The 27,026-nt window shown below is 37.2% G+C and overlaps 1 protein-coding gene across 1 annotated transcript; it reads right to left on the minus strand.

Annotated features, from left to right (window-relative positions):
• Positions 1-216: 216 nt before the first annotated feature.
• On the minus strand, positions 217-27,026 carry TARS1 (threonyl-tRNA synthetase 1). The gene is made up of 19 exons (XM_058564275.1): positions 26,887-27,026; positions 22,124-22,204; positions 18,697-18,887; positions 15,147-15,270; positions 13,599-13,720; positions 13,004-13,121; positions 12,670-12,734; positions 12,507-12,585; positions 11,066-11,212; positions 9,894-9,992; positions 8,700-8,866; positions 7,345-7,507; positions 7,117-7,254; positions 6,350-6,427; positions 6,081-6,181; positions 5,884-5,988; positions 4,247-4,319; positions 1,221-1,335; positions 217-743 (listed from the first exon to the last, which is right to left on the minus strand). Exons 1-19 carry the CDS (start codon positions 26,905-26,907, stop codon positions 595-597), a joined length of 2,136 nt encoding a protein of 711 aa, XP_058420258.1. The 5' UTR covers positions 26,908-27,026; the 3' UTR covers positions 217-594.

The raw sequence follows: 27,026 nt of genomic DNA on the forward strand, positions 1-27,026 counted from the left end.
CAAATAGAAGCTAAGTGACACTGCTAAAGACGTCGCCCCATGACTGAGAAGCAGGCACCTGGCTCATACATCAGTGTGAGAACAGCATCACTGTAGATTTGCCCCGCTCCACCCAAATTACATCATATTTGTTATAAAACATTAAAGGTAAATATTGAATCACACAATTTATTCTGGGCAGGTGTGTATGTATGTGAAGGACAGAGCAGTTCAAACTTATGTGAATGAAAGTTTTTATTTTTATACCATAATCCAATTCTAATCTTTTACCTTAATCAAACTTGAAAAATTTTAACTGCGTTAAATTTACAAAAACATTTTCGCACATTACTTTAAAGCATTCTTCATGTTTTATTTCCAGTCCTCAGATATTTAATGAATAAAATCATTTTAATGTGTCTCTTAATTACCTCTTTCAAATACATTGTCTAAAACCTGTGTAGGTCAAAAGAGGTTGATCCTGCAGTCACCTATGCAGACACTGCCAAACTATTCCAAGTTCAGTATAAACGGATGTTTTCCAGAGTACAAAGTTAACGTTATGGGAACACTGCTCATCTTTTTCTACTGAGCCAATGTGGGCCAAGTTCTTGGTTAAAATTCTTCTTCTGCCTGTTTGCTGCGAGACTGCTTGAGCTGCTGTAGCCGCTCGATGGTTTCAGAAATAGTACGTTCTCCATGTACCTTATTATCTCTTGTACGGATATTAACAGTGCTGCTGGTTTTCTCTTTTTCACCAACAACTAAAACAAAAGACACAAAACTTTGTGAAGTGAAAGGATTCTTAATCAATATTTGAACAGAAATGATTCCAGGACCCAAAAGCCACCCTGTAGCTTCTGATTCATTAAAATATACAGGTGATCATGCATAGCTGGACAACTGCTTTAAAAAATCTATTCATTTAAGAACAAATAAAATAAACCACTTCACAATGCCTAAAACTGCTGTGCTTACTGAGTCACTTAATCCAGCCAACTTAATAAACACTTACCACATGAAGAAATAGGGGTGAAGGGAGAGGATTCTTGGACAAACCTTTAAAGATTATTCTTTTTCACATCAAAATTTTCCTTTGTTATATCAACTGAACAAACTTAATAGTTTAAGAATCAGAATTAGAAGGAACTGATGACCACAATTCTCTTAAACCTAAGTCTTAAGATTTTGGTGTTCTCCTAAGGTTTGGCAGATTTTCTTTGGGAAGTCTCCTTTCTTACCTAGGATGAAGTTATATTGTGCTAATTGTGCATTTCTGATCTTCTTATTTAGTGTACAGCCCGGATCCAGATCCATGTCCACCATGAACTTAGCATCATGGAATTGCTGCCGTACCTATTTGAACAGAGACACAGAACTCTTCACATCTAAAATTACAAGCATATCTTGATCTTAAATGATTTTATTTAACATATGATTTGGATAATCATGCAAGCATTAAAAAAGAAATGCTAGGGCTGGCCCCGCGGCTTAGCGGTTAAGTGCGCACGCTCCGCTACTGGCGGCCCGGGTTTGGATGCGGGCGCGCACCGACACACTGCCTCTCCGGCCATGCTGAGGCCGCGTCCCACATACAGCAACTAGAGGGATGTGCAACTATGACATACAACTATCTACTGGGGCTTTGGGGGAAAAAAAAAGGAGGAGGATTGGCAATAGATGTTAGCTCAGAGCCGGTCTTCCTCAGCAAAAAGAGGAGGATTAGCACGGATGTTAGCTCAGGGCTGATCTTTCTCACAAAAAAAAAAAAAAGAGAAATGCTAATAGATGTATCAAGGCAATATATTATTAATTTCCGACTTGGGACTACATTTTCAAAAATCAAAACAACATTTTATTCTTGACAGAGAAATGTTTTAGAAAATCCTTAAAAATCAGAATTCAGGCAATCAGCTAAATTTAATCAGTTTTCCTAAAACACACATTACAAAAGGAAAGAAATCCTTTTGCAAATGTATCTTAAATTCCCTATATGGTTACCAGGAAACAAACTGTTTATCAGTCTCCGTATTGTGATGTCCAGTCTAATAGAGAAGATAATACTTCTGATCCCTCAAATAGGCAGCACATTGGTAACAAGAATCCACCCATTGCTGCCATTTGTGTGTGCAACATTTTTTTAAATAAAATGTTGATAGCACAAACAATAGGCTAAAAGCATCACAACAGCTTCTTTTATGTTCCCAGAAAATAGAATATAAACTGCCATATAAAATTGTCTTTGAACACTAATTATTTCTTTAATAACTCTGTGTATACGACCTAATTAAATAGAACTCTACAAGAATAAAGTAAAACAAAGGAAATATAAAATTTAAGAAATATTAAAAAGTAATTTTTTTTCTTTCTGAACAGTGATTTCCTTTTTGATTAAAAGAAAATTTATTAAATAAAGGAGGCAGATGAAGGATTTAAAGCCAAAGATCAAATAGGGATTTCTTGAAATAAAATTCCAGGAATTTAAATTTGACAAACTATATTAGATGTTATCATTCTCCGCCTTTTTTTCCCTCAAAAATACAGTTCCACTTTATTGTCTTAAGTCTTTGTGTATTAAGTAAACAATGTTTTCAGTATTTTTCCTTTCCAAAAAAAGCAACACTACATTAAATTTTATTAATTGTAAATTAAATTAAATAAACTAGATTAAATTTTCCATCTACCTGACAACCAATTACCACTAATATGATGGAAAGATCTAATCTGAATAAACCATTTTTATTTCCCAATAGGTTGTTATGCCTTAGTGGTCACTAACCATTGAACCTGTTGGGATTGGGATTTTATAAGTATGGAAATTTCAGAAGAGTTCTTACATAGTTTATTAGAGTGGCAGGATAAAACTACACTTTCAACTGTAATCTATTTTAAAGAATAAAGCACCAGTGTTTCAGTTTCTTAACAGGGGCCCTGTGTGCACGTGAGTTGAGCTATTCTGCAACTGGGGAAGTGGCCCGATAACTGCAGGCTGTTTAACACTCGATCTTCAGGCATTAAGTATCAGTAGGAGCGCCCACCCACCCTCTGCTCAACATAACCAAAAACCCCCCAACATAAAAACTCCACCCCCAAGATGGAAAGGAGGAAGTCAGTACTGTCTCCAGCTGAGAAATGAATTAACTAATGCAGACCTTTCTCCTACTGTGTGAGCTTTCATAACGCAAGTAAGATAAAGTGCAATCAATTAACCATGGAACATAACTGACTCTCACCATTTATAACTAAAACTACTGTGTGCAGTAATAGGAACACATTATGTCTAAATGGTTTGCTTATCAGCTGGTTTAATGTTCATTTAATTCTTTTTTCTTTGTGAGGAAGATCAGCCCTGAGCTAACACCCATGCCAATCCTCCTCTTTTTGCTGAGGAAGACTGGCCCTGGGCTAACATCTGTGCCCACCTTCCTCCACTTTATATGGGACGTCGCCACAGCGTGGCTTGATAAGCGGTGCATCGGTGCACACCCAGGATCCGAGCCCAGGCCGTCAGCAGTGGAGCATGCGCACTTGACTGCTACGCCACGCGGCCGGCCCCTCATTTAATTCTTAAAAGAGTTAAGACTTGAGTGTAATTTATTTTGATGATCTAAAAACATGATGGTTTTGATGTTATAGTATCGTTCATTGACATTTAGATTTTTATCTGTTTTAACTAACCAATTTATTACCTTTAGCTGGCAATTATGAAACAATGCTTTTTTATAACACAACTTTTAATAATTTGAAATTCCTCAGTATGGAATTGTCGCTATAACAGAACAGACTGCTGTAGTCTTTAAGGTGTGAAGTATGAATGGATGTTTATACATCTGTTGGTAAGGTAGTTTTTTGGTAGGTAGGGAAAAACATTGGTCTGGCATGCCATTAACCTGAAAAAAGTTTCAAATAATTGAAGAAATTTGCATTAGAAATGAGCAAAATTACTCTTTGAGTCAAAGAGTAGCTCCAATTGCACTATGCATGTGAATTTACATATCATACTGAGACATTCACTATTTGCTAATATTAAACACTAAAATATACAAGTGTAAATAAAACACTATCCAAATTATGTCTTCTGCTCATGGAACCACATAGGAAATTATTAATGAGATAATATAATCTATTCAGGTTGATCATAGATTGAAAATAGTAACATTTCTCTATATCACAAGCAGCTTGATTTACCGAGAACATACATAGTTTATGAGATTTGAAAAGCTGAATGACAGATTAAATTTAAAGAAAAGTCATATTTAAGGATTACCTTTTGGGCATATTCATCACATGTTGGTCCCACTGGAACTACCATTACCTGGCGAGGAGACAGCCAGAAGGGCCTTTAGAAGAAATTAAAAATATTAATGTGGATTTGGGCACTTTCCTAAACAAGGATCGCTCATTTCTTAGTCTACTCTGCAGTATCTTTTCCTGAAACATCTAAGGGCCACTTTAAAAAACTTGGCTGTTTTCAATATCTGATAAAGACTGGAGGAGATTCAGAAGCAGAAAACCAAGCCTAAATCAGGAAAATCTGTAGCTAAGATTTGTCTTGCAACAGATGGCAAAGCAAATTGGGGGCAGAGACTATGCCTGACACTTCAACACATCAGGTAACAGAACACCATGCACTGGCTGCCAGAGGGTTAACAAATCGTTAAAGAACCACACTTGATGATTCATCGTTCAAGTGTTATTTTATTACTTATTCTTTGTGGGAGACACAGACCACACCTTCACTTTATTCAAGAGCCATTTTGCAGAATTCAGCAAATTGTAACTGACAAGTAACTGGTGATGGTATCTGATAAAAATGAGTGTATTTTCAATTCTTATTAAAAATGACCATCTGTAATTCTCCTTTTGGAGTATTTCAGGTGTCAAGCCCTCCCTACGCTGCAGACATCAGTCCTGTGTTTCTCCTGATCACTCCTCTGTTTTCAGTTGTCCTGTTACATCAGGGAAAAGGCTGGGGTAGGCACTAAATTCTACCTGAATTGTGGGCTTTTCCTCACCTACCACAGGTTTGGCAGAGCAATTAAATTAGCTGAGGATCCTCCTATTCTCTAAATGCCATGTAGAGAATGTTTCCCATATTTGATTTTATTTTGTGAAATATAACTGAAAAGAAATGATCTTATTTCATCGACAAGTATGACTAACTCCATCTAAACTAACCAAATTACAAATAAAACTGAAATGACTGCAATGTATAACATAAAACAGATTTACACATTTTACAAAAGTTTTGCATCAATACAATTAATACTGGCAGGTTCTACAAAATGAGTGTTTTATAACCTTATGCTGCTTTCAACTGCCTTTACAAATTGTGGGCCCAGACAAAACTGCTTAAAAAATAAAATGGAAGTCACGTGCTTATATCTTGCCAGCAAAAACATAACTTTATAGAAACAAGACACAAAAGGTTCATCAGTTTGGAGTCTGTACTTTCAATTTAAAAAATACTTGCCTTCTAAAGGATGTCAAAATACTTGCTTATTATGATCAGCAATACTGAACAAGGTAAGCCAAAAGCCTACTTTTGCTTACTCTGACAAAAACTTCAAAACCACAATCCCCAAAGTTACTTGAAAAGCAATCAAAACAACAAACATGCTTCTTACTGCATAATAATTCCTAATTAGAAAGTATAACATACAAACAAATCAAGTTCTGAAATAAAAATAATTACTACTAATAAATATTCTTAAAGCTAAAAAATTGGGGCTTAGATTGTGATTCCTTACTTGTTAGTGAACACTTGTCATTAATTAAAAGTGACTAATTGGAATCATTCTCCCTTTCCATTGCATAACCCAAATTGGACAGCAGACATTCCTTCTAGCCAATTCAACTGTCCAGATAAAAACAATGACAGAAGAAAACAGTGACAAAAATTACCATTTGCCTCCATAGTTTTCAGTGAGTATAGCAATCATTCTTTCCACTGACCCCAGGATGGCTCTATGGACAATCACTGGCCTTTTCTTATCATCACCATCATGGCTAGAAAGAAAGAAAAGAATTTGATTTTATATATATATATTCCTTTAAATGTCCCTGAAGAAGAATATTCAGAGCAGATACCAGAAACTCACCTTACAAAAGTAAGATTAAATCTGATGGGCAACTGAAAATCCAACTGGATTGTTGCACACTGGTGGTACCGACCAAGTGCATCTTTGATCTGTATGTCAATCTAAGAAGCAAAGATTGGGTTATTATAAGATGCTGTCTATATTAAAGTTGAACTCGCTAGTTATTTTAGGGCTGTTTTTTCTTTTTCTTTTTTTAAACTTATTTTGAAGTAATTTCTTATTCACCCCCAAATAAAAATCATATTATTCAAATATACTTTGGGACTGACCTTTGGACCGTAGAAAGCTCCATCTCCAGGGTTTAACTCCCACTTTTCGCCAAATTCATTCAGACTGTTTTCAAGTTGCTAAGGATAAAGCAAAATGATTCTTATTTTTGTTCAACTGCAACTTTCTTTCTTCTAGCCTAATTTGAGACTAAAAATACTGTAATCACTTCCATGGGCCACTATCCTCTGCTTTAGAATTTTGTCCACCTGAACACACTCATATACAACCCCTTCCCTTTTTGCCAGTTTTACTGAGAAATAATTGACACATGTCACTGTGTAAGTTTAAGGTGTACAGCATGATGGTCTGGTTTACATATATAGTGAAATGATTACCATGATAGGTTCAGCTAACACCCATCATCTCATGCAGACACAATAGAAAGAAAGGAAAGAAGAAGAATACATTTTCCTCTTGTACTGAGAACTCAGGATTTACTCTCAACAACGTTCCTATATATCATACTGTAGCGTCAGCCATAGTCATCATGTTGCACATTACATCCCTAGTACTGATTTATCTTATAACCAAAAGTTTGTACCTTTTGACCACCTTCCTCCAATTCCCCCTCTTTTAAACGTTACAGCTTGATGACTGAAAAGATATCCAACCATTTCTAAAATATAAAACCATACAGAAAAAACCTAGGAACCACTTCCAATTTTCTCTTGCTTTTATCCATTTAAAGAGGCTTGGCTTTCTTACACAGTGGAACAAGCCAATTTCAGTCAACTAGTATTTAAGCACGCTGAAAGAAACCACTTACTTTCTCAGCTTGATCCCATACTTCAATATCTCCAAGGAATTTTTCCGGGCGAGTAGACAGATTCAGTTTAAAAGAAAATCCAAATATGTTATACACTGTACGTAGAAAATCCAAACAACCTTTTATTTCGTCCTCAATCTTGAAATAAAAAAAAAAGGACACAGTGGTACTTTTCCTTCATTTTCTTGACACTTCTTTCAAAGTATGTTATCCCACAGAGTCTCATACCTGCTCAATGGCACAGAATATGTGAGCATCATCCTGCTGGAATCTTCGTACCCGTGTGAGTCCTGTGAGCGCTCCCGACAGCTCATTCCTATGAAGCACCCCAAAATCAGCTATCCGCAGAGGCAACTCTCGCCAGGATCTTGGCCGATGATCAAACATAAGGCTGAAGAAAAATGAAGAGTAAACCCACAGATATTTAATTTTCTAAGAATAAAAGTGCTTCTCTAACGTTACATGGAAGGCTGTCAAGAAGCCACCGATTCTAGTTGTCCATACAAGCAACATTTCTCACATTCTGGGCTTCACACAACAATGTAAGCATGAATAAAATAGCAAATTACAACACAACCATCCACAACTAAGAGGAAATAAAACTTTCTTCCCATAAGTCTGGAGTCAAATTCTTGTGCTCAATATTTCCATCAATTTCAGGACTGCCTTTTAACAGGGCCCTTATTTTTTTTTTAAAAAATCTTAGCTACATACAAATCACTTCTAACACTGAAAATTAAGGTCAGTGCTTTCCTGTCGCTCCCAAAAGTGCTTCAGTTCTGTTAGTCTGAAGGTGCTTCAGAAACTTTGAAGAATCTGGGAAAACTAAGAATGAACTCAGTTCCCTGACCTACAATCCAGTTCCCTTATGGAGATTCCTCTGTCTCTGTCTCTCTCTGTCTCTGTCTCTGTCTCTCTGTCTCTGTCTGTCTCTCTGTCTCTGTCTCTCTGTCTCTGTCTGTCTCTCTGTCTCTGTCTGTCTCTCTCTCTGTCTCTCTCTCTGTCTCTGTCTCTCTCTGTCTCTGTCTCTCTCTGTCTCTGTCTCTCTCTGTCTCTGTCTCTCTCTGTCTCTCTCTCTCTCTCTCTCTCTCTCTCCCCTCCTTCGCCCTCGAGGCCTTGCTGCTTAGGAGCTGTAGACACTGAGCTACCGGAAGCCACAGCTCCCCTAGTCTTCCCCCAAGCTGCTCTGCACCTAGCTTTCATGAAGGACAGACAGTGGAACAGCCTCAAGGCAAGGCAGATTTCCCAGGGACATCAAGGCATTAGCAGTAGGTTTTGACAGAACAAGTTTCTTAAAAAAAACAAACAAAACACTAGAGCATTTGCCTCGTCCCACATTCAGTCCCCCTGTTTTATATTCTGCCTGCTCACTGCTGTTACCCCAGCGCCATTCTTGAATGTCTATAGATCTGAGGATCTAGTTGGGCACGGGAAATATTATAATACCACAATAATGTTGCATTTAAATACTCTTCCAACTACATGATTTACTTTTAACAAAAATTCTTTCAAAGCAGGGAAAGCAATCTAGGACTAATCACAGCATGGGAAATCTTTGACAGAAACTCAAAGCTGCTGAATACCAGTGTCCTGGGCAGTTCATGGGTTTCAGAGCAAAGAGCTCCTTCTCCACCTCAAAGGAGAACATGTTCTCGCTGTAGTGCTGCCAGTGGCCTGAGGTCATCCAGAGTCGGCTGTTGTAGATGTTTGGGGTGACCACCTCCTGGAAGCCTCGTTTCCTATATTCACTCTGTGGGAAAACAAACACGATGCATGCATAGGGAAATAAAAGTTCATACTTCTGGCAGGAGTAAAAATTTAGAGCAATTTTATACTACCTAGTCAAGTTCAACATGCACGTATGTTATAATCTAGAAATTCTACTTGGAGGTATATACCAAAGAGGATATTCTTGCACATGCACATAAGGAGGCTTGTCAAAACAATGCTACTGCTGCATGATTGGTAATATGGGAAAATTAGAAATTACATCAGTGTCCACCAATAAAGGAATGGGCATATTGTGGTAGTTATATAACAGAATAATATGTTAAAAAGTGAAAACAAACTGGATCTGTACACATCTAAAAAAAATCACAATGCTGACTGATATACAACGAGACTGCATATATATAAATGTGAAGCACCCAAACACAAATTACTTAGAGTACATATGTATGGGGTAAATGTAAAACAACATGTACAAAAAGGATCCAAGCTAACTTCAAAATAGTAGTTTCCACTAGGAAAGGAGGGAAATGGATGAGACAGGGCTCCCAAAAGGGAGCTTTTTTCCCCCTTACTGTATATGTATTACTTAAATAAAAAATCTGAAGCAAACATAGCCCACTGTAAATATGTGTTAAATTAGGTGGTGGGTACACAGATGTTAATGGTACTATTCTCTATAAACATATGTTGAAACACTTCATGATTTATAAAGAAAAGAAAGCAATGTAAAGACTAACGTGCTTTTTCGAGGAAAATACAAATGAATGGTCAAAAAGTGCAGAAAACTCCTATGTAAAGGGTTACAGGTCCCACTTGAGGCTCACTGGCTTCTCTCTGGCGTACACACTCATGTGTAAGGATAAAATCATGTATTAGGATGGAAGAATTTTTTAAACATTTTATGAGACCTCACACTTCCATTTTTACTTATTTTTTTAAAAATATTTCTTCTCAAATACAAGACTATCTTTCCTTTTAGCAGACTTTGTTTAATAAAATCAACTTATGTCCTAAATCTACAGAAGAAAATAATGAATATGGTTTACCCTGATGAATTCAATAAGTGTATTATAAATGTATGCTCCCTTCGGCAGGAAAAAGCAACTTCCAGGGCTGAGTTCATGGAAGAAATATAGTTCTTGGTCCTGGGTAAAAGAAAAGCAAAGAATGTTTATATATGTATATAACATCAAAATAACCTTCAGTGTTCTTGAGTTCAGACTATGGTCATGATGTCTTATATTTTAATTTGTGCCATTCCCAAATCAAAGAAAACATGTCAACATTTCTGATGTACAATTTAATGGTATAGGATTGCAGCTGATTTACAACTTGGCACAAATAACATTCTCTCCATGATCCAGTCAAGTTTACCCAAGAGTGACATGGAGCAGGGGTCATAGTTCTCTTCTACTAGCCACAATAGAGCTCTCAGTTTTAATTCCTCAAGCTCTAAGATCTGGGTGTTGCTTCTTTTTCTTTTTCTTTTTTTTTAAAGTAGGAGTGACAGGAAGGAAAAAGACACTGGGTCATGGTGACTTTGGGTCCACTCTTGCCCACTACCCGCTCCCCAAATGCCCAAAGTCCTCAGGGAAGGGCCCCATCAATCCTTGCTGGCTTCCTTACTGCTAGAATTTATTTGAGGCAGTCAACGGAGCATGGCAGTGGATGCTACCTCCTGGTCAAGCTTCATAACCTAGTAGCCAAGGATGCCTGGCATAGAGTGAACACAATTTTATAAAGGAATGTTTTTATTGAACATAACTTCCAGCGTAGAAAACATTCAGGGGTAGAGGAATGAAGGAAATGACACCATAGAATCCACTGATGACTTGTGTCACTTTGGGCAACAAGAAGATTAATATCTCTGAGACTCAGTTTCCACATCTTTAAAATAAGTCAGTGAGACCAGGGAATTTCCAGAGCATCTCCCAGCTCTATGAAACACTGCTATAGTTCTTTTACAGAAAACTGTAGCTCATTAGCATTTGTTCTCAATAAAAGTAGTTAAAATGAATTTTTGTGCAGTACTGAGAACACTCTAGAAAAATAATGTGGACAGTTAATAATATACAGCTTTTATAGGACACAGTACAATAATTACTTGAAAACTACAGCATCTCTTCAAAAGGAAATTCCTAGTAATTAATACAACTAAATTTCAAACAAAAATAAAGAAAACTCAGTCTAGACACGTTACTATTCTTTTTTAACATACCCTCCCAATTTTCCTATGATCTCGGTTTTTAGCTTCCTCTTGGAACTTCTCCCATTCTTTCAACATTTTAGGATCTGGGAATGAAATGCCATAAATTCTCTGGAGAGTCTCCATGTCTGCTTTGCCTTCCCAGTATGTGGAGGAATTCTGAAAACAAGGATTAACCATGAAACAATATTCAAATGTGTAAATATCTCACTTATTTTAAGAGTAAGATGTTATTTCTCATAGTCACTTTATGAGTCAAATTAATCTTAGTCCTTATGACAAGAAAAATGGCACAAAAAGTGCACACTTAGTAGATATCACACAGCTGCTCTGAGGCCTAGCTAGAATAGTTGTGTTCATTCTGTGGCACAAAGCTGGCTGTTGAATTCCTTCAAAAATGCCCCTCTGCAATACCCACTCAAACCACAACTCCACGAACGTGACTGCCTGCAAGGGCATCTTCCACAAGATGATTAAGCAAAAATGAAAAATAAATCAACAAAAAAAATCTTAAAATGACTCAATTATTCTTATGACTTAAAGTGCATATTTTTTTTCCTGAGGAAGATTCACCCTGAGCTAACATCTGTTGCCAATCTTCCTCTTTTTGTATGTGAGCCGCCACCATAGCAGGTCCACTGACAGACGTGCCTGAGAATTGAACCTGGGCCGCCGAAGCAGAGCATGCCGAACTTAGCCACCAGGGCTGGCCCTAAAGTGCATTTTAATAATCATCCATAAAACATTTATGAACTAGTATAAAATTGGCAGGATTAGTTTGCTTAAAAAGAACAAGTTGGGTAATTATCACCTTAGACATACAAGGGGCAAAAGCACACACTAGCAGTGAGTTTCAAAGGTCTTGGAGCCATGATGGCCCATGACTGCGTGATTTTGTGAATCCCCTAAACCTCTATCGCCATGTGCTCTGGTGATGAATGGTGAGTCAGTCACCGCTTGAGAGAATTTCAGCTAAAAAAGACTAGGGAGGGCCGGCCCTGTGGCTTAGCGGTTAAGTGCGTCTGCTCCGCTACTGGCAGCCGGGGTTCGGATCCCGGGTGCGCACTGACGCACCGCTTCTCCAGCCATGCTGAGGCCGCGTCCCACATACAGCAACTAGAAGGATGTGCAACTATGACATACAACTATCTACTGGGGCTTTGGGGAAAAAAAAGGAGGATTGGCAATAGATGTTAGCTCCGAGCCAGTCTTCCTCAGCAAAAAGAGGAGGATTAGCACGGATGTCAGCTCAGGGCTGATCTTCCTCACAAAAAAAAAAAAAAAAAGACTAGGGATATGTAGCATCCACAGTCAATAGAGAGCATGAGAAAAAAATCCACCCTTACATATGCAAGAGAAAACTGGAAGAAAGAGAAACCAATAAAAGTTTAAACATATATCTAGAGTAGACAAATACATTTATAGAGAGAGTCTTTATAGTTACATTGCTTACTTTGTGTATTTTCAAAGTCTTAATTTTGCCAGTGTGTCTGACATGAGGACCCCGGCAGAGATCTATCAAGGGGCCACACCTAAAAATAAAATGAAAAGAATCTTAACAAAGACTTCAAAGGACATATACACCAGCTACACCTAATGACATCTGACATTCTCACCTATACACTGTGGTAGTTGGAGTATTCACTTTTTCATTCAATATCCGGCATTTGAACTTGTTGTACTGAAAACAGGAAAAATTATTTTTTTAAAAACCCGCCTTTAATTTTTACCTCTAAATATTATAGCTATTAAAATAAAACTCAAAGTACATCTTATCAAAGCATTGTATGAATATAAATATGTTGATATTTTATGTTTTAAAAACATTGTTAAATTTTTCTAAAGAACAGAATAGGCTTCAACTTAGTACACTAAACCCCAGTGTGACAACTTCAAGTAACATTAAAAAGTGATGTAAAAGTGGAGGTCATGTGTTACAGCTCAATTTACCTTAAACATTTCCAATAAAGTTTCTTTCTTAACTTCCAGTCTTTCAAAAGCTTGTTTTTCTTTAATGATTTTCTTACACAAAGCCTCCAAAGAAGAGAAATCATTGCTGGACACACCCCTGAAGGAGAAGAAACTATCATTAATCTCTTTCCATTTTATTCTACTCACAACTAGCGTGGAGGAATGTTTCTTTAAAATACTTGAAAAGTTTCAGTGTAAAAAAATTAGACCCTTTCATCGTATATTAGAATTTTAAACTAGACATTTTTCATAAATTATTTGCTGTGGCTTCTACCTTGGTCAACATGGAGACTGTTCCCACTAGTTTAAAGGAGAGGAGAGGACCAGCCTCATTTTATTTCCCAATATACCTTAGGGCTCCACCTCTATCAATCTAGAACAGAACTCTCATTAAAACCTCTAATAGTTCGTAAGTTACCACAACACTTCAAGTTTTGATAGCGGGAATACTTGGTGACTATGTAGCAATAAGCTTTCTATTTATTATTCCTCCCTTATCGAGAACTCTTTAAAATAATGACTGGACCCACTGTAATTCAGATTTCATTTTTCCTTATCCAGTTACATAACTTACCCTTCTTCAAGGTACATGTCATAATAGAATCCATTTTCTATTGGTGGACCATAACATAAACATCCACCATAGACTCTTTCCATGGCTTCACCCATTATGTGAGCACTGGAGTGCCAATATACCTGGAAATTCAAAGAAAAATGGGATAGTCTGAGTCTGGGTATACAAGTTGTAAATTAATACGGTTGTTTTGAAAGAGATACACAAAATTTATTATAAATAAACCCAAGACATGAAAATCTAAATTTACAAATCTATAAACTGCGGTGTGATTCTATTCAGAGCCAAAATAATTTAAAAAGATTCTAATTACTAACTTATACCTTAGAAATCATCTGGTTTGTTTTCAACTAACAAAATTCAAATTAGCATCATTAATTAAATGGGATGGATTCTGCTCCCTGAAAACAACTGCCACTCACAATGTGACTGTCTTATTGACTGCAACAGCCCAGGGTCTTTTGAGCCAATGTGCCCACAGCCCTGCATCCCATGTGCTGTGCTCTGGCCTTCACTTGGCTGTGGAACATTACTTAAAATTTACATCTGCTTTTTTCTTATTGGACCAAAACAACTAAGGTGGTACAACTTGACCCCACAACATAGTTATAAAACACAAGGACTAACATATGGACACTGAAATCAAACGGCAGTACTTGGTTTTAAGGTGGTCCTTTTAAATGAGTCAGAATATACCCAAAGCAATGTTTTTAACATTTATTAATAAGGTACCAACATGATTTTTAAAATTCTCACAAAAAACTTAAGGAATCCACAATACATTTGAAACCATTGATTCATATACATAAGTAAACTATCATCAATAAAACAAAATATTTTATTTCCCTTTATTTGGCATATCATCATGGAGAAATAAGGAGAAAATGTTGCCATCAAATGCAGGTTGATTTTTATAGTATTTTCAGCAGATTTGCATTTAAAGATGAAAAAGATATGGAAATCAATTGTCCAATAGGGGAAGTACTTTAAGTAATGTTTAAATTTATTTGTTAAATATAGTCATGCACCACATAACGACATTTCAGTCAACAACAGACCACGTATATGACAGGGGTGCCCTAAGACTAGTACCATATAGCCTAGGTACGTAGTAGGCTATATCATCTAGGTTTGTGTAACTGCACTCTGTGATGTTTGCACAATGACGAAATCACCTAACAACGCATTTCTCAAAATGCATCTCTGTCATTAAGCGACCCATGACTGTATATACGTCTTGCTTAAATGTTGACTGATAGGGTAGAAAACAATTTTTACTTGCTTAATCAATTTTTAATAAAATTTCCAGAACATTTTTCCCATTGAAGTATCTAGTAGTGAAAGTACATTTATTCAAGTTCACCTCTTAATTTTATAAGGCAAGCACTTTTATTATGTTCCCTAAATGAAAGACAAAAACGAAGATTTCACCATGACAATGAGACATCAATAAACCTTAGCCACTCATTGGCAGCAGTAACGAGCTGGAAAAGACGGCAAATGTGAATCTTCACCCTGAAATTCAAAGAATACTGAGTGAAAACTTACTGCTTGAGCTTCCTCATCCTCAAACTTGAGAAGCTCCAAGGTACAATCTTCCTCCAGGGGACGGTCTAGGTCCCAAACAACTTTATTCACTTTAGCAATAACAGTGTTGTCAGCCAGGCCTTGACTTAAAAAATAAACACACACATATACATATAAATACAAGTATCTAAAAAGAATCTTCTGTAGCAGACAATTTGAGAACATGAAGGGTAAAATAAACATTACATATGTTGTATGTTAACATATATATTATTTATAGATGTATATATCTCTTTCTGAAATAAAATGGAAAAGCAACAAACCCCCCAAAATGTACTTAAGACTATAACTAGAAGATCCTGAAAATTCAGAATACTATTATTTGACATTTAACGCTTCTTATTTAGGCAGACATGGCACAACTCTTATAGACAAACAATAGCAGTTTTCAGTGGTTTAATTTATCTTTTAATTTATAAGTTTTCCAGAAAGCCAAGCGTTAGACTCCAAAGGGAAAAAAGGGGAGCTACTAAGTAACTTCTCTGTACTTCCTCCTGCTTGAAATCTTCAACAGGTATTTTCTTTGAGGGGTAATGCTAACCTCCAAATAAATTCTGCAAATGCCTAAGATGGTATTATTTATAACAAATATATAGGTAAAATACAGGACTATTCAATAAAACTTTTTTATAATATGGATAAAAACGTCATCTAGACACACAGTACGAACACCCATCAAGTGATGAGATGTCAGACCAGCCAAGTCAAAAAGCCACAGGAATTCTGAGTAGTGGAAAGCAGCATAGGTCATAGTAGTCTGGATAGGTTTTGAGGATAAAGTACTGAGGGGCTGAAGGATCAAAAGATTTGCACAGAAGAAAAGAGAGGAGGTGGCACTCCAGATGAGGGAATGGCATGGATGCAAGCAGAGATGTAAGTCCAGAAAGTTTCAGGAAGCTATGTGGCTAGAGTAGAATTGAGTAAGGTTAGTCAGATTATAGATCTGAATATGTAGCTAGAGAAATGACAGTCTATAACAGTCTAGGCAACTCAACGAAAGCAGGCAACACTCTAAACTATGAAGGAAGTGTATAGCCTTTACACTGCTAGTCTTAAATAAATCTACCACCAGAAAGCTTAAGCTAGCTAGACTTGCAGTGTTAAGTAGTTCTCTTCTTGCCCTGTGTAAGTACAACCAAGTTTATACAACCTCCCCCATGTAAGGATCAGGACAGAAGAACAAATGGAAGGTAAACAATAAAATTCCTATCCCATTTTCAAATTCACCGGCTCTCCCATAGATTATATTCAATGTTTTCTTTCCTCCTGAGATGAAATGAAGCCAATAAAATGAATAACATATATACACATTTCACAAGACATACATGGATTTGGCAGAGAGAAGTGTAGTTTTTCATATTGGTGTAAAATAGTTTTCAAAAGATTAAAGAACTGATCCAAAAGCAAGTAATATTCTTTATATTCTTTGGGAAGAAAATGACTTGTATCTTAGGGTCCAAAGTGGTGCCTTGAGATGCTAACAATAGAGTTACTCTGAAAATGTAGATTATACATGGAGCATATTGGATCATTTCAATTTTCCAAAGAAGGGATAAAGTAATCTATATTCTAAGATTTAGAACAAAACATCAAAGAAAAGTCTTTTGAAGAAAATGGAGCATGCCTTATTTTTTTCTTCTCTTTCATATTCACAACTAACCATCTGAACCTTTAAATAGCCCATTACTCATGTTATAATTTTTCACAGAACAACAAGAAGTTATTCTGGACTTTTGTAAAAATGTTATAAAGCTCTCTCACTTGCAGATCAGTGACTTAACTACAGTTATAAACCTCATCAATGTCTTATGTAATTCAATTTAGAACTTTGCAGCTCTTGAAAATTATTTTCCAATTGGCCACTTGATAAATTACAAAGTAATCTGCAGGACAGTATTGTAGAATGTAGAGAAAAAGTTTCTGGAATAATAGGCGTCTGAATTTTAATACCGGCACAGCTACAATCTCAGTGTGCAACCATGAAGGAATCTCTTAATCAAAATGACCTTCAAAATTACCTCTAAAATGACAGGTTGAATGATATTTAAAGGTCTATCCAGTTATTTATGATCTCACATGGTACCTTGCTTGATATTACAACTACAACTTTCTTTCTTACTTCCTTCAGAGTAAGGTAGAAGTACTTTCAGTAGAAGCACTGGTCAAATTAACTGAAACACTCCATTCTCTTGTAAAAAATACTAACCAATGGCCATGGCACACTCAAAACTCATGGCTCGTAGGCCTAACTGCTTGTACTCTCACCAGTCGCACAGTGGGCTTACCAACAGTCAGCTGGGCTGGTTCCCAAACCTGTTTATGTACTTGCTATTTTATGTCTTAGGTTCAACAATATGAAATTGATGATAATCAACCATTTTGACAATCATGTGGTGATTTCATGTGGTTCAATTCCACATATAATTAAATACTATAAATAAATGGAAATAGAAATAAATAATAATACAACAAGAGAATCACGGTTTCTATGAAAACCAAGTTGAATGTTTGGGAAGTCTTGATAAAGGCAAATCACTAAAAAAAAATATTGTCAAGTTAGATGTGGATGAAATAACCATATCAAAATCTAGAAGGATTCTGCACTCAGATTGCTTCTCAATGTTAAGATAATGTAAAACTCTAATCAGCACTCCACCCCAAAAAGCCTTGGCCATATATATATATGAAGACACATACGTATATATATACAAGTAGTGAACAAACATATATTTGCATGCTTCGAGTTAAAATGTTTAAGACAGAGGTTGGCAAACTTTTTCTGCAAAGGGCCATATAAATATTTTAGACTGCGGGACACACATGGCGTCTGTTGCATATTATTCTTAGTTGTCTTATTTTTTTAAACCATTTAAGAACTATTCTTAGCTCTTGGGCTGTACAAAAACAGGCTATGACCACAATTTGCCAACATCTGGTATAAAACATATGCATCAATTTATGCCTTCACAACTTTATCATTTTCTGATAAACTGACCAACTACTGATCCCAATCATGATGATTAAGAAAGCATTTACTCTATTACAAAGCATGCATCTAATTCTCAGTTACTTCTTCCCAACCCAAAGTCTTAACTTTTAAGATTAGACATGGTACTTCAGATTTATAAAAATAGTACATTTTTTCATGTGACATATATTAGCTTCTTAACTTTCCCATGTGAAATGATCCACTTTCATTTTTAACTTCAAAACAGAAACATTTAAGTCAAAATAGGTGAAACACTGTCTACTTGGTTTTGTGATATTTACAATCAAAGTAGAACTAATAATATAAAATTCTTCATAGGATAAGACCAAAGTGGATTCTCTAAGAAATTAACTTTGAATCTTAACCGTAAAGCTCCACATCATTCTGATTTTTAAAAATCCCAAATAATGTAAATTAAACATTAAAAACATTACACAGTAACATAAAATTATTATGAGGATAAAACTTGGCAACAATATATTAGTTACCACAATAGAAGGTCAAGACAGGTGTAGCTTATACCTAATTCCACAAGCAATTTGATATGGTGTAGTTTTCCAGGATTCTGCATCAACCTGTTTACCATCGGGCAGAGTAACTTTAATCGGCTTGCTATCTTTTTCTGCCTTTTCTGCCAGAATGGAGTCATGTTCTGCTTTTAGTTTATTATACATCTCAAGACGTGTGGTAATATATTCAGGCCAAGGACTCAACTGCAAGACAACAAATGAGGAAATAAAGTAATCAGTAAATATTGCTTTTCTTGTTAGAAAGGGAAAAGAAATAATAAATATAAACAATACAAAAACAATGATTACTAATTCAACATGGTAAATGGATTGCCAAAATCACCAAGCATATCTTAATTTTGTCCTAAAGGAAAGTAAAAAAAGGAATTAAATTCTCTTTTCTTATAATTTTTACTTTAAGAAATTAAAAAAAATAGAAAAGTATATAAATAACAATAAACATATGGGCTGTCAACATCCTAAGTGGACAATTATTACCATTTTGCTATTATTTGCATTAGGTGATTTTTTTCTTTTAAGATGTTCTCTTTAACTCTTTTCTAACTAAATGATCTTACAAGTACAGCTGTAAACAGTACTGGTAATAAAAATTAGCTGGTTTTCCATTTTGTTTCAATCTTGTTCAAGGGATTGTCTGTGCAGCTGGTCAGACTATATGTCTACTCACAATTCTTAACTAACCAAATATAAATTTATTTGACTTAAGAGCTCCCGTTCAACGAAAAGTATTATTTACTGAATTCAAAGAAGCCATGATGGCCATGTTTCTTGGGAGTATTTAATCAGCAAATATAAGAAAACAACACAACACCACTGTCTATAGTGGATACCAAAATTAACCAAAATATTTTATACAAAACACCCACTCAGGTTCCCAAAAGTTTGGCAAAGGAATGAAAAAAGAGACAATAATCAAAGATCTTATTTCCTCTACTGTCAGAGACTCCCATCTTTAAAACATTTCAAAAAGCAGGTGGGGAATCTGCAGTCACCAAATAGTCAAACCACTACTATCTATAATTTATCTGCCCTTTCAAATGAAAATAACACGGATATTAGCTGCAAACAAAAGCAAGGAGAAGATGGCTTAATTTTACCATGAGTTTCTGTCTTCACATAGATTTAAATTAATCAGCTATAATAACAACTTATTCAAATATACGCTTTAGCACTTATTCAATTTTGATAACACTACCCAAAATTCTACATTTAATATATATCAACATACACTTAAACTGAAAAGAGTATAAGCTAGTATCTAATCCTTGAGAAAACGACTGTAATGATAGAAAATAAAAATTAACTATACTACATGGACTCATTGTCCACCCAGTTTGGGTACCGTGGTTTCTGGAGGTCATGGTTATCCACTATGTCAAGCTCAGAGGTTAACATTTCCCTAAATATCATAGGAAAAAAAAAAAAAAAAACTAGCCACAACATTAAAAAAATACATTTTCAGCCTGTTTGAATATAACTCCTTAGAACAATAAGTTTATCTTATGCGAAGTAGTACTTTTTTTTCCCTTATACAAAATTTCCTTCTCATTTCAATCACATTTTTCTCAGCCTTCATCTTTTGAAATGGAAAAGCCCTAATCTCTTTAATTTTTTTAAATTTTATTTATTTTTTCCCCCAAAGCCCCAGTAGATAGTTGTATGTCATAGCTGCACATCCTTCTAGTTGCTGTATGTGGGACGCGGCCTCAGCATGGCCGGAGAAGCGGTGCGTCAGTGCAGGCCCGGGATCCGAACCCGGGCCGCCAGCAGCGGAGCGTGCGTACTTAACCGCTAAGCCACAGGGCCGCCCCAGCCCTAATCTCTTTATAACGCCCACCTTCAGCAGTCCTTCTCTGTTTCTAGTCCTTTAGGTGCTCTTTAGGAGCTTTTCATTAAATTATCACAGAGGTCCATAACGCTCAATGGTGAAGCACCAATGCATTAAATAAATCTCTGAGCCTGTCATTCTGCAACCATACTCTGAACTCTTCAAGCTGAAGAACAGTATCTGGTCCTACCTACTTGGAAGCATCAGTACAGTCCTACCCACCCACATGATCCTCTGTATCTTACTGCAGTTTATTTCCATGTCCATTTGGCACTTCCCAATCAGAAAAACTAAGTGTCAAACTTAATTTATTCAACATTCATTGAGCAGATTCTGTCTGTGCTGGGCCCCGAGGATGCAGAGAAGAATAAGACTTGCAGGCTACCCTTGAGATAAGACAGGTATATAAATGATGGGAGCATGGAGGGGGAGGAAAGGTCTTGGACATCTCACCACACACTTTTTTCCAGATAGATCATTTAAAACGTATATAATCACATGTCGCACTTAAAATTCTCTATTCAGAAAAGTCCTCTAGTTGTACTCTTTGTTTCCTATTTCCAGGCTAATTCCTAATCCATGACAGAACAGCAGGTACTATTGTATTGAAAATATAAAAAAGACATTAGGGAATATATGCATTTTTCTATTTACTTGCGAATTTTAAAATTCACATCCAACAATTTTCCCCACAATTACAGTGGGATACAATGGCTAAATATAAGAGAAATGGTTAGGTGGGGCTCTAAGCAACACTTAGTGGTTCTTCATCACCTACAAACTTATCCTTAAGTAAATGGAAGCACTATCAATTTAGCAATGCAGAATTTATAAAAACAGCTCTTTAAAGCCAGTTTATTGTGCTATAGTATACTTCTTAAAGGCCTATTCCTTTGTTCTTCTGTACTTCTGAAGAGTCTCCAATTAAACAGTTGCAATGACTAAAGCAAAAAGTGAAGCATAGTTCACAGCAGTTCAACTTCAAAAATAAAGTTGGAAGACAAGCTTAACTGCCTCCTAAAGCAGAATGCCCAGGAACCAGGCTGACTCTGGGTTGGCTTTCGGAATGCCAGTTCCTTTCCAGGTAAGCCTGGGGAAGCAAAAGCATTTTCTCTACACTTCAAAGGCCTTGAGATTTGTCGTGGCTTAAAACCAAACCTAGTGGCAGGTCCAGTGGAAACTGTGCACAAGGTCATGGGCCTGGGCTTTCTTTGGTTTCTGCTGTATTCAGTATAAGCTCGAACACAAAGTCTCTCTCCCTTAACATCTCACTGAATGAAGTGATCAGACAGCTAGTCCAATCTGGCAACTGAGTAATCACCACAATCCCCTTCTCTGTGTGTTCTCTGATTTTCACATCTAACCCTACAGATCATCTCACAACCGTACGTCAGTTGTTTTTCTTGTCCAATAACACCTAACTGCAAGTCTTTTTTCTCCTCTCAGCCTTTCCTTTCCTAATTCTTCTCCCTGATTTTTCCGTCTTGTGCTATCCTACCTCATGTAAACTATTGGAATCTTACACAGGGTAAATCTGAGACAGCTCCCTGCCGCCTGTCAATCTTTGATAATGGAGCCCTGAAACATATACCTCTGCTCGACCTCCATCTCCAGATCCTTCTTTGCTCTTCTTCTTGCCTCCTTCCTTTCGCTTCTCCTCACCAGCATCTACCTAAATAAGCAAAAAAGAAATGAAGGTTTTACATTTTAATCTAATTTGACACCCCTCCAGGCTGCCCCCAGAAAAGTTCTGAGGATGTTATTTTAACACCTATTTTTTAACAAGTGGAAATCTGATTTTGAAAGAATAGAAAATTTCACCACTGTCAAAGACAAGTTAACAACCTACAATAAAAATTTAAATCCTATAAAAAGCAGAGAGGAGTTACTTGAAATGTTCAAGTCCTCAAATTTCCCTTACTTCGCCTGTTTCAGTGACTCTTGCTCCAGGTTCACTTGGACACATACTAAACATACAGCCACGAAGAAGCATGCCATTTATTCAGTAATAGTATTTTCAGAAAAAAAAATCTAATGCAATATATACCTATCCATTCCACAAGTAATACCCAGAGTCTTCTGGGCTCATAGCATTTTGTTAAACCCTATGGAAGAAGCAAACATAAGACCCAGTCCCTACCATGGGCAAACTTAACCTCTCCAGGGAAACTAGGGCAGACGTATGCGAAACTCTTGGAGGAGAAAAGAACACAACTGCAGCACTATGATTAGATGTCAAATAAGCTAGGACAACAGTGCCCTAGTTTAAAGTGTCCAACAGTTTAAAGCCTAAGTGCTAGGGCTTTAAAGAATGGAGAAGATTTCAACAGGCTGGATTTTGAGCATGGAGGAAATGTGTTTTGGATGTACACATAAACTTATTGTTGGAAACGTTAAAAAAAAAAAAAAAGAGAGAGAGAGAATGACTAAACCAGGCTGACTAAAGCAGAGGATTGTTTTAGGAAATAATGTCAGTTAAGACAGATTAGGGCTCAGACAGAAGCAAGCACTAAAAATTACCATAAGGAATATGGGCTTCAATTAGAAGTACATGAAGTCATAAAAAGTCTTATAGTAATAAGTCCTGTGCAAAATGGCAACAAACAGCAGAGTAGGTCTATACCAACGGTTTTCAACCAGGAGCAATTTTGCCCCCCAGTGGACATACGACAACGTCTGGAGACATTTTTGGCTGTCACAATTGGGGGGTGCAGTTGGCATAGAGCAGGCAAAGGCCAAGGATGTTGCCAACCATCCAACAATGCACAAGACAGCCTCCCACAACAAAGAACTATCCTGGCCACAGAGTCAAGAGTGTTGAGGTTGAGAAACCCTGAACTACATCATGGGATTCTGTGAAGAGTATTTTCTCAGAAATGTATTACTTACTTCACTGTGACTGCTCAGACAGAAACATCCTAATGCAAACTGCACTACAAAACGTTTTACAATTTACGAAGTTCTTCCACAAACAATCACATTTGAGCCTCAGAGCAACCCTATGAGATAGCTATTATTATTATTATTCCCATTTTGCAGATAAGATTAAAATGCAAAAAACTAGCTGATTTTTCTAGGTTCACACATGTAAGTGGCAGGAAAGACAGCCATCCAGGTGTTGACAGCGGTCAACTCTAAGGAAGGAAGTGATCATCAGGAATGAAGGAGTTTTGAGGGTAGAACTGGGAATATGAAGGGGGAATAGAGATGTTATACATTTGTGATTTTTGATGTTTTGGTAATAGTTTTATTGAGATATTTTCCTATACCATATAATTCACCCATATAAAGTATATAATCCAATGGTTTTTAGTGTATTCACAGTTGTGTAACTATCACCGCCATCAATTTTAGAACATTTTCATCACCCCAAAAGGAAATCCTGTACCTATTAGCAGTCATTCCCTGTCCTCCCCCCCGACCCCATCTCCCCAGCACCTGGCAACCACTAATCTACTTTGTCTCTATAGATTTGCCTATTCTGGGCATTTCATATAAATGGAAGCATACAATATATGGGCTTTTGTGACTGGTTTCTTTCACTTGGCATAATGATTTTAATCATCCATGTTACATGTATCAGTACCCCATTCCTTTTTATTGCCAAATAATATTCCATTGTTTATTTATCCATTTAACATTTGGACATTTTGGTTGTTCTTTTGAATCTTATAAAACATATTACTTGCATAATTTAAAATATATATATGACTCCTAATTTCATGCTGAGCTATAAGTTCCCCTACTCTCTGGGATTCTGAATTTAATAAAATTTAAGATTCATTTTAGTCTATAGAGGAATAATGAACATAACTTAAATCCATTCTAATCAAGTAAAGTACTACCTGACAGGGTTATGAGATTCCCTATATGCCTTTGCCACACTATAAAACTGATATAACTACTTTATAAGTATACTGGGTAAGAGGAGGAGCAAAAACTAATTGCAGGGCTGTCTGTGTAGATTTAAAATGAAAAAAGAATGAAATAATTCTATTTTTCTGATAAAATGTTTTTTGTTTGGTCATATAGATATCTGCCAAATGAACAGAAATAGTGGAAAAGGAGAGAATTAACACAAAGGTTTTCTGTGTTCTAAATAGCTCTCCATTTTATCAACGAGAAGACTGGCTCAAAGAGGGTAAGTTGCCCATTTGTATACACCTAGTAAATTGTAGAGCTGGGACACTAAAACAAGTCTCCTGGACCCCTGAGACCCATTCTGTCTTTACTACAATTGGGAAGATAGTTGGCAACTGTTCTCCATTTCCAATGAAACAGAATAAAACTATGTGAGTTTATGTATTACATATTTACATATAAGCAATCTATAATTTCAACCCAATAGTTGGGACACAGAACTGGATTGTGAAGGGAAGCTACAGAATTACCTTCCTCAGGGATACTCAGGAGTTGAAAGAAAACTATCTGCAGAGTACATATGAAGTAAATTCAATCCCAGAGGCTGACAGCTGGGACAGGTACATCCTGAGAGTCTAACAGTTTGATGGAGTATCTGCCCCTGACTCGTTCCCCGGTGCATGACAGGAGGCAGGACAGCATTAGGGTTATGAATACTGACTACAGAATATCTGGTCTGAGCAAGTTACTGTTCCTATGCCTGTTTCCCCATCTGTATAATGGGGATAATAGCAGAACTCAGTTCACAGATATTTTGAGGATTGAATGAGTTAATGCGTGTAACGCATAATACATGCCAGACCCGTAGTTAGCACTCAACAAATACTAGGTATTGAGTAATTACTATTAGTGAAAGGAGAAATCATATATTTGTTAGCCATACGTCACTTTCAATTTAGAATGGCATAGCAGAATATTTACAGACATGGAAAACTGACTATACACTATTAACCAAAAAAAGTAAACAAAACACAAAATAGTAAAGATACCATGTTTAAGTGAAAAAAATAGACAGAAAAAAGTCAATGGATAGGCACCATTTATCACCTTAAATTTAATTTATATAGTTTAGAATGTGCACGTACGCATTTTCCCCATTCAATTCCTGAGTTAGAGGACACCCTCATTTTGCTGATGAGGAAATTGTGGCTTTTAAGTGATTTGTCCTATCAGAGAGTCAGGGTTGAAACTGCTTTAGCTGAAGATCTCATCACTTCTCATTTGGACTATTACAACAGCCTCCTGCTTGTGGCCTGAGCTCTTTCCAAAGCACCTTCCACCCCAATGTCAGAGTGATCCTTATAACTACAATTCACATCTATCACTTCCCTGCTTAAAAACTTTCACGGGTAGAATACAATTTCGACCATCCTTGGTTGTGTAAAATCCCTCTGATCCCTGTTGCTCCCCCTTCAGACATATCTCTTGCAAGCAACCCCACAGAAAATGTACTTAGGGTGTGCCTTTTCACTGCCTCCCTACCTTTACCTGGTAAGTCCTGCCCTTACTAGTTTACCTGGTGAACTTAATACAGTCACTCTTCCAAACTCAATTCAAGAGAGACCTCCCAAGAACAGTTAGACACTCCCTCTTCTGTAATGCCACAGGGTTGATCACACCACACAATGACTGCTTTCCTGTCTCTCACACACCAGGCTGTGAGGCCCCGGAGGTCAGGCCCTGGGTCCCATTCTCCTTCCCAGTTGCATGGCCCAGCACAATGCCCGGCAGAAGGACTACCTGACATTTGTTGATCATAAAAATACTCGACCTGGTGGCCTGAGAGTTACCTGGGAGATGTTCATAAGCGATGGATACCAACAGAGGGAAAGTTCAAAGATGAACTGATCAGCATGTGTGAAATGTGATAAGGCATGCCTCCAGCACCGGGCGGGGGAAGTGTGTAACTTCTCTAGGGTCTGTCAGCTGGGGTCATCCGGCCTCCATCACTGATTATAAACCACCCAAACTAAGGCAAGTTAGATTAGATCTCGGGGCCTCGGGTTTCCCTTCCTTAAACTGGAGCTCTTTACCCCTACAGGGTTTTAGGAATAAATGAGGCTCTGCAATGTTCTCCCCGCCTAAGGTGAGTCAAAAACACTAGCCTGGAAGACCGGAGCCCTAGATTCTAATTCTCTCTAGGCTTCTAATTAGATGCGCGGCTCTGAGCAAGTCACTCACTCAAGGTTTCAGTTTCCTCAACTGCAAAGAGAGGATGGACCCAGGGAGGATCTGCAAGGTCCCGCCCTGCTCTGTGAACGGACGACTTCTCCCCCCAAGGGGGCCCTGACTTGTCCAGGAGCTCCATCGTCCGCCTCAGGTTACTGCGCCCCACAAGGCCTGGGCCGCTTCCTCCTTCCCACCCCCGGTCGGGCAACTTGGGCACTAAGGAAAGCCCTAGCCCGGCCTCCGGGGCCCACTCAGTCCGCTCACCGGCTTCTCCTCGCCTCCCATCTTCCCTGAAGGGCTGCTGGCCTTCTCCTCGGATATCGGAGAACCACGCACAGAAGACGGAACCCAAAAGCACCAGTCCTGAGGGAAGTAGAGCAGACGCTGATGAGAGGTGGGCTGGG

This window comes from Diceros bicornis, chromosome 20 (assembly GCF_020826845.1).
Source record: "Diceros bicornis minor isolate mBicDic1 chromosome 20, mDicBic1.mat.cur, whole genome shotgun sequence".
Taxonomy (NCBI): domain Eukaryota; kingdom Metazoa; phylum Chordata; class Mammalia; order Perissodactyla; family Rhinocerotidae; genus Diceros; species Diceros bicornis.

Bases quoted from the DNA above. Each gene is read 5' to 3' on its own strand.
- TARS1 (XM_058564275.1), bottom strand. From the start codon at position 26,907: ATGGGAGGCGAGGAGAAGCCG. The intron at 9,993-11,065 runs GTATGTTAAAAA...TCTTTTACCCAG, and splicing joins ATCATAGGAAAATTGGGAGG to GACCAAGAACTATATTTCTT. The intron at 1,336-4,246 runs GTAATCCTTAAA...CTGTTCAAATAG, and splicing joins GTGATGAATATGCCCAAAAG to GTACGGCAGCAATTCCATGA.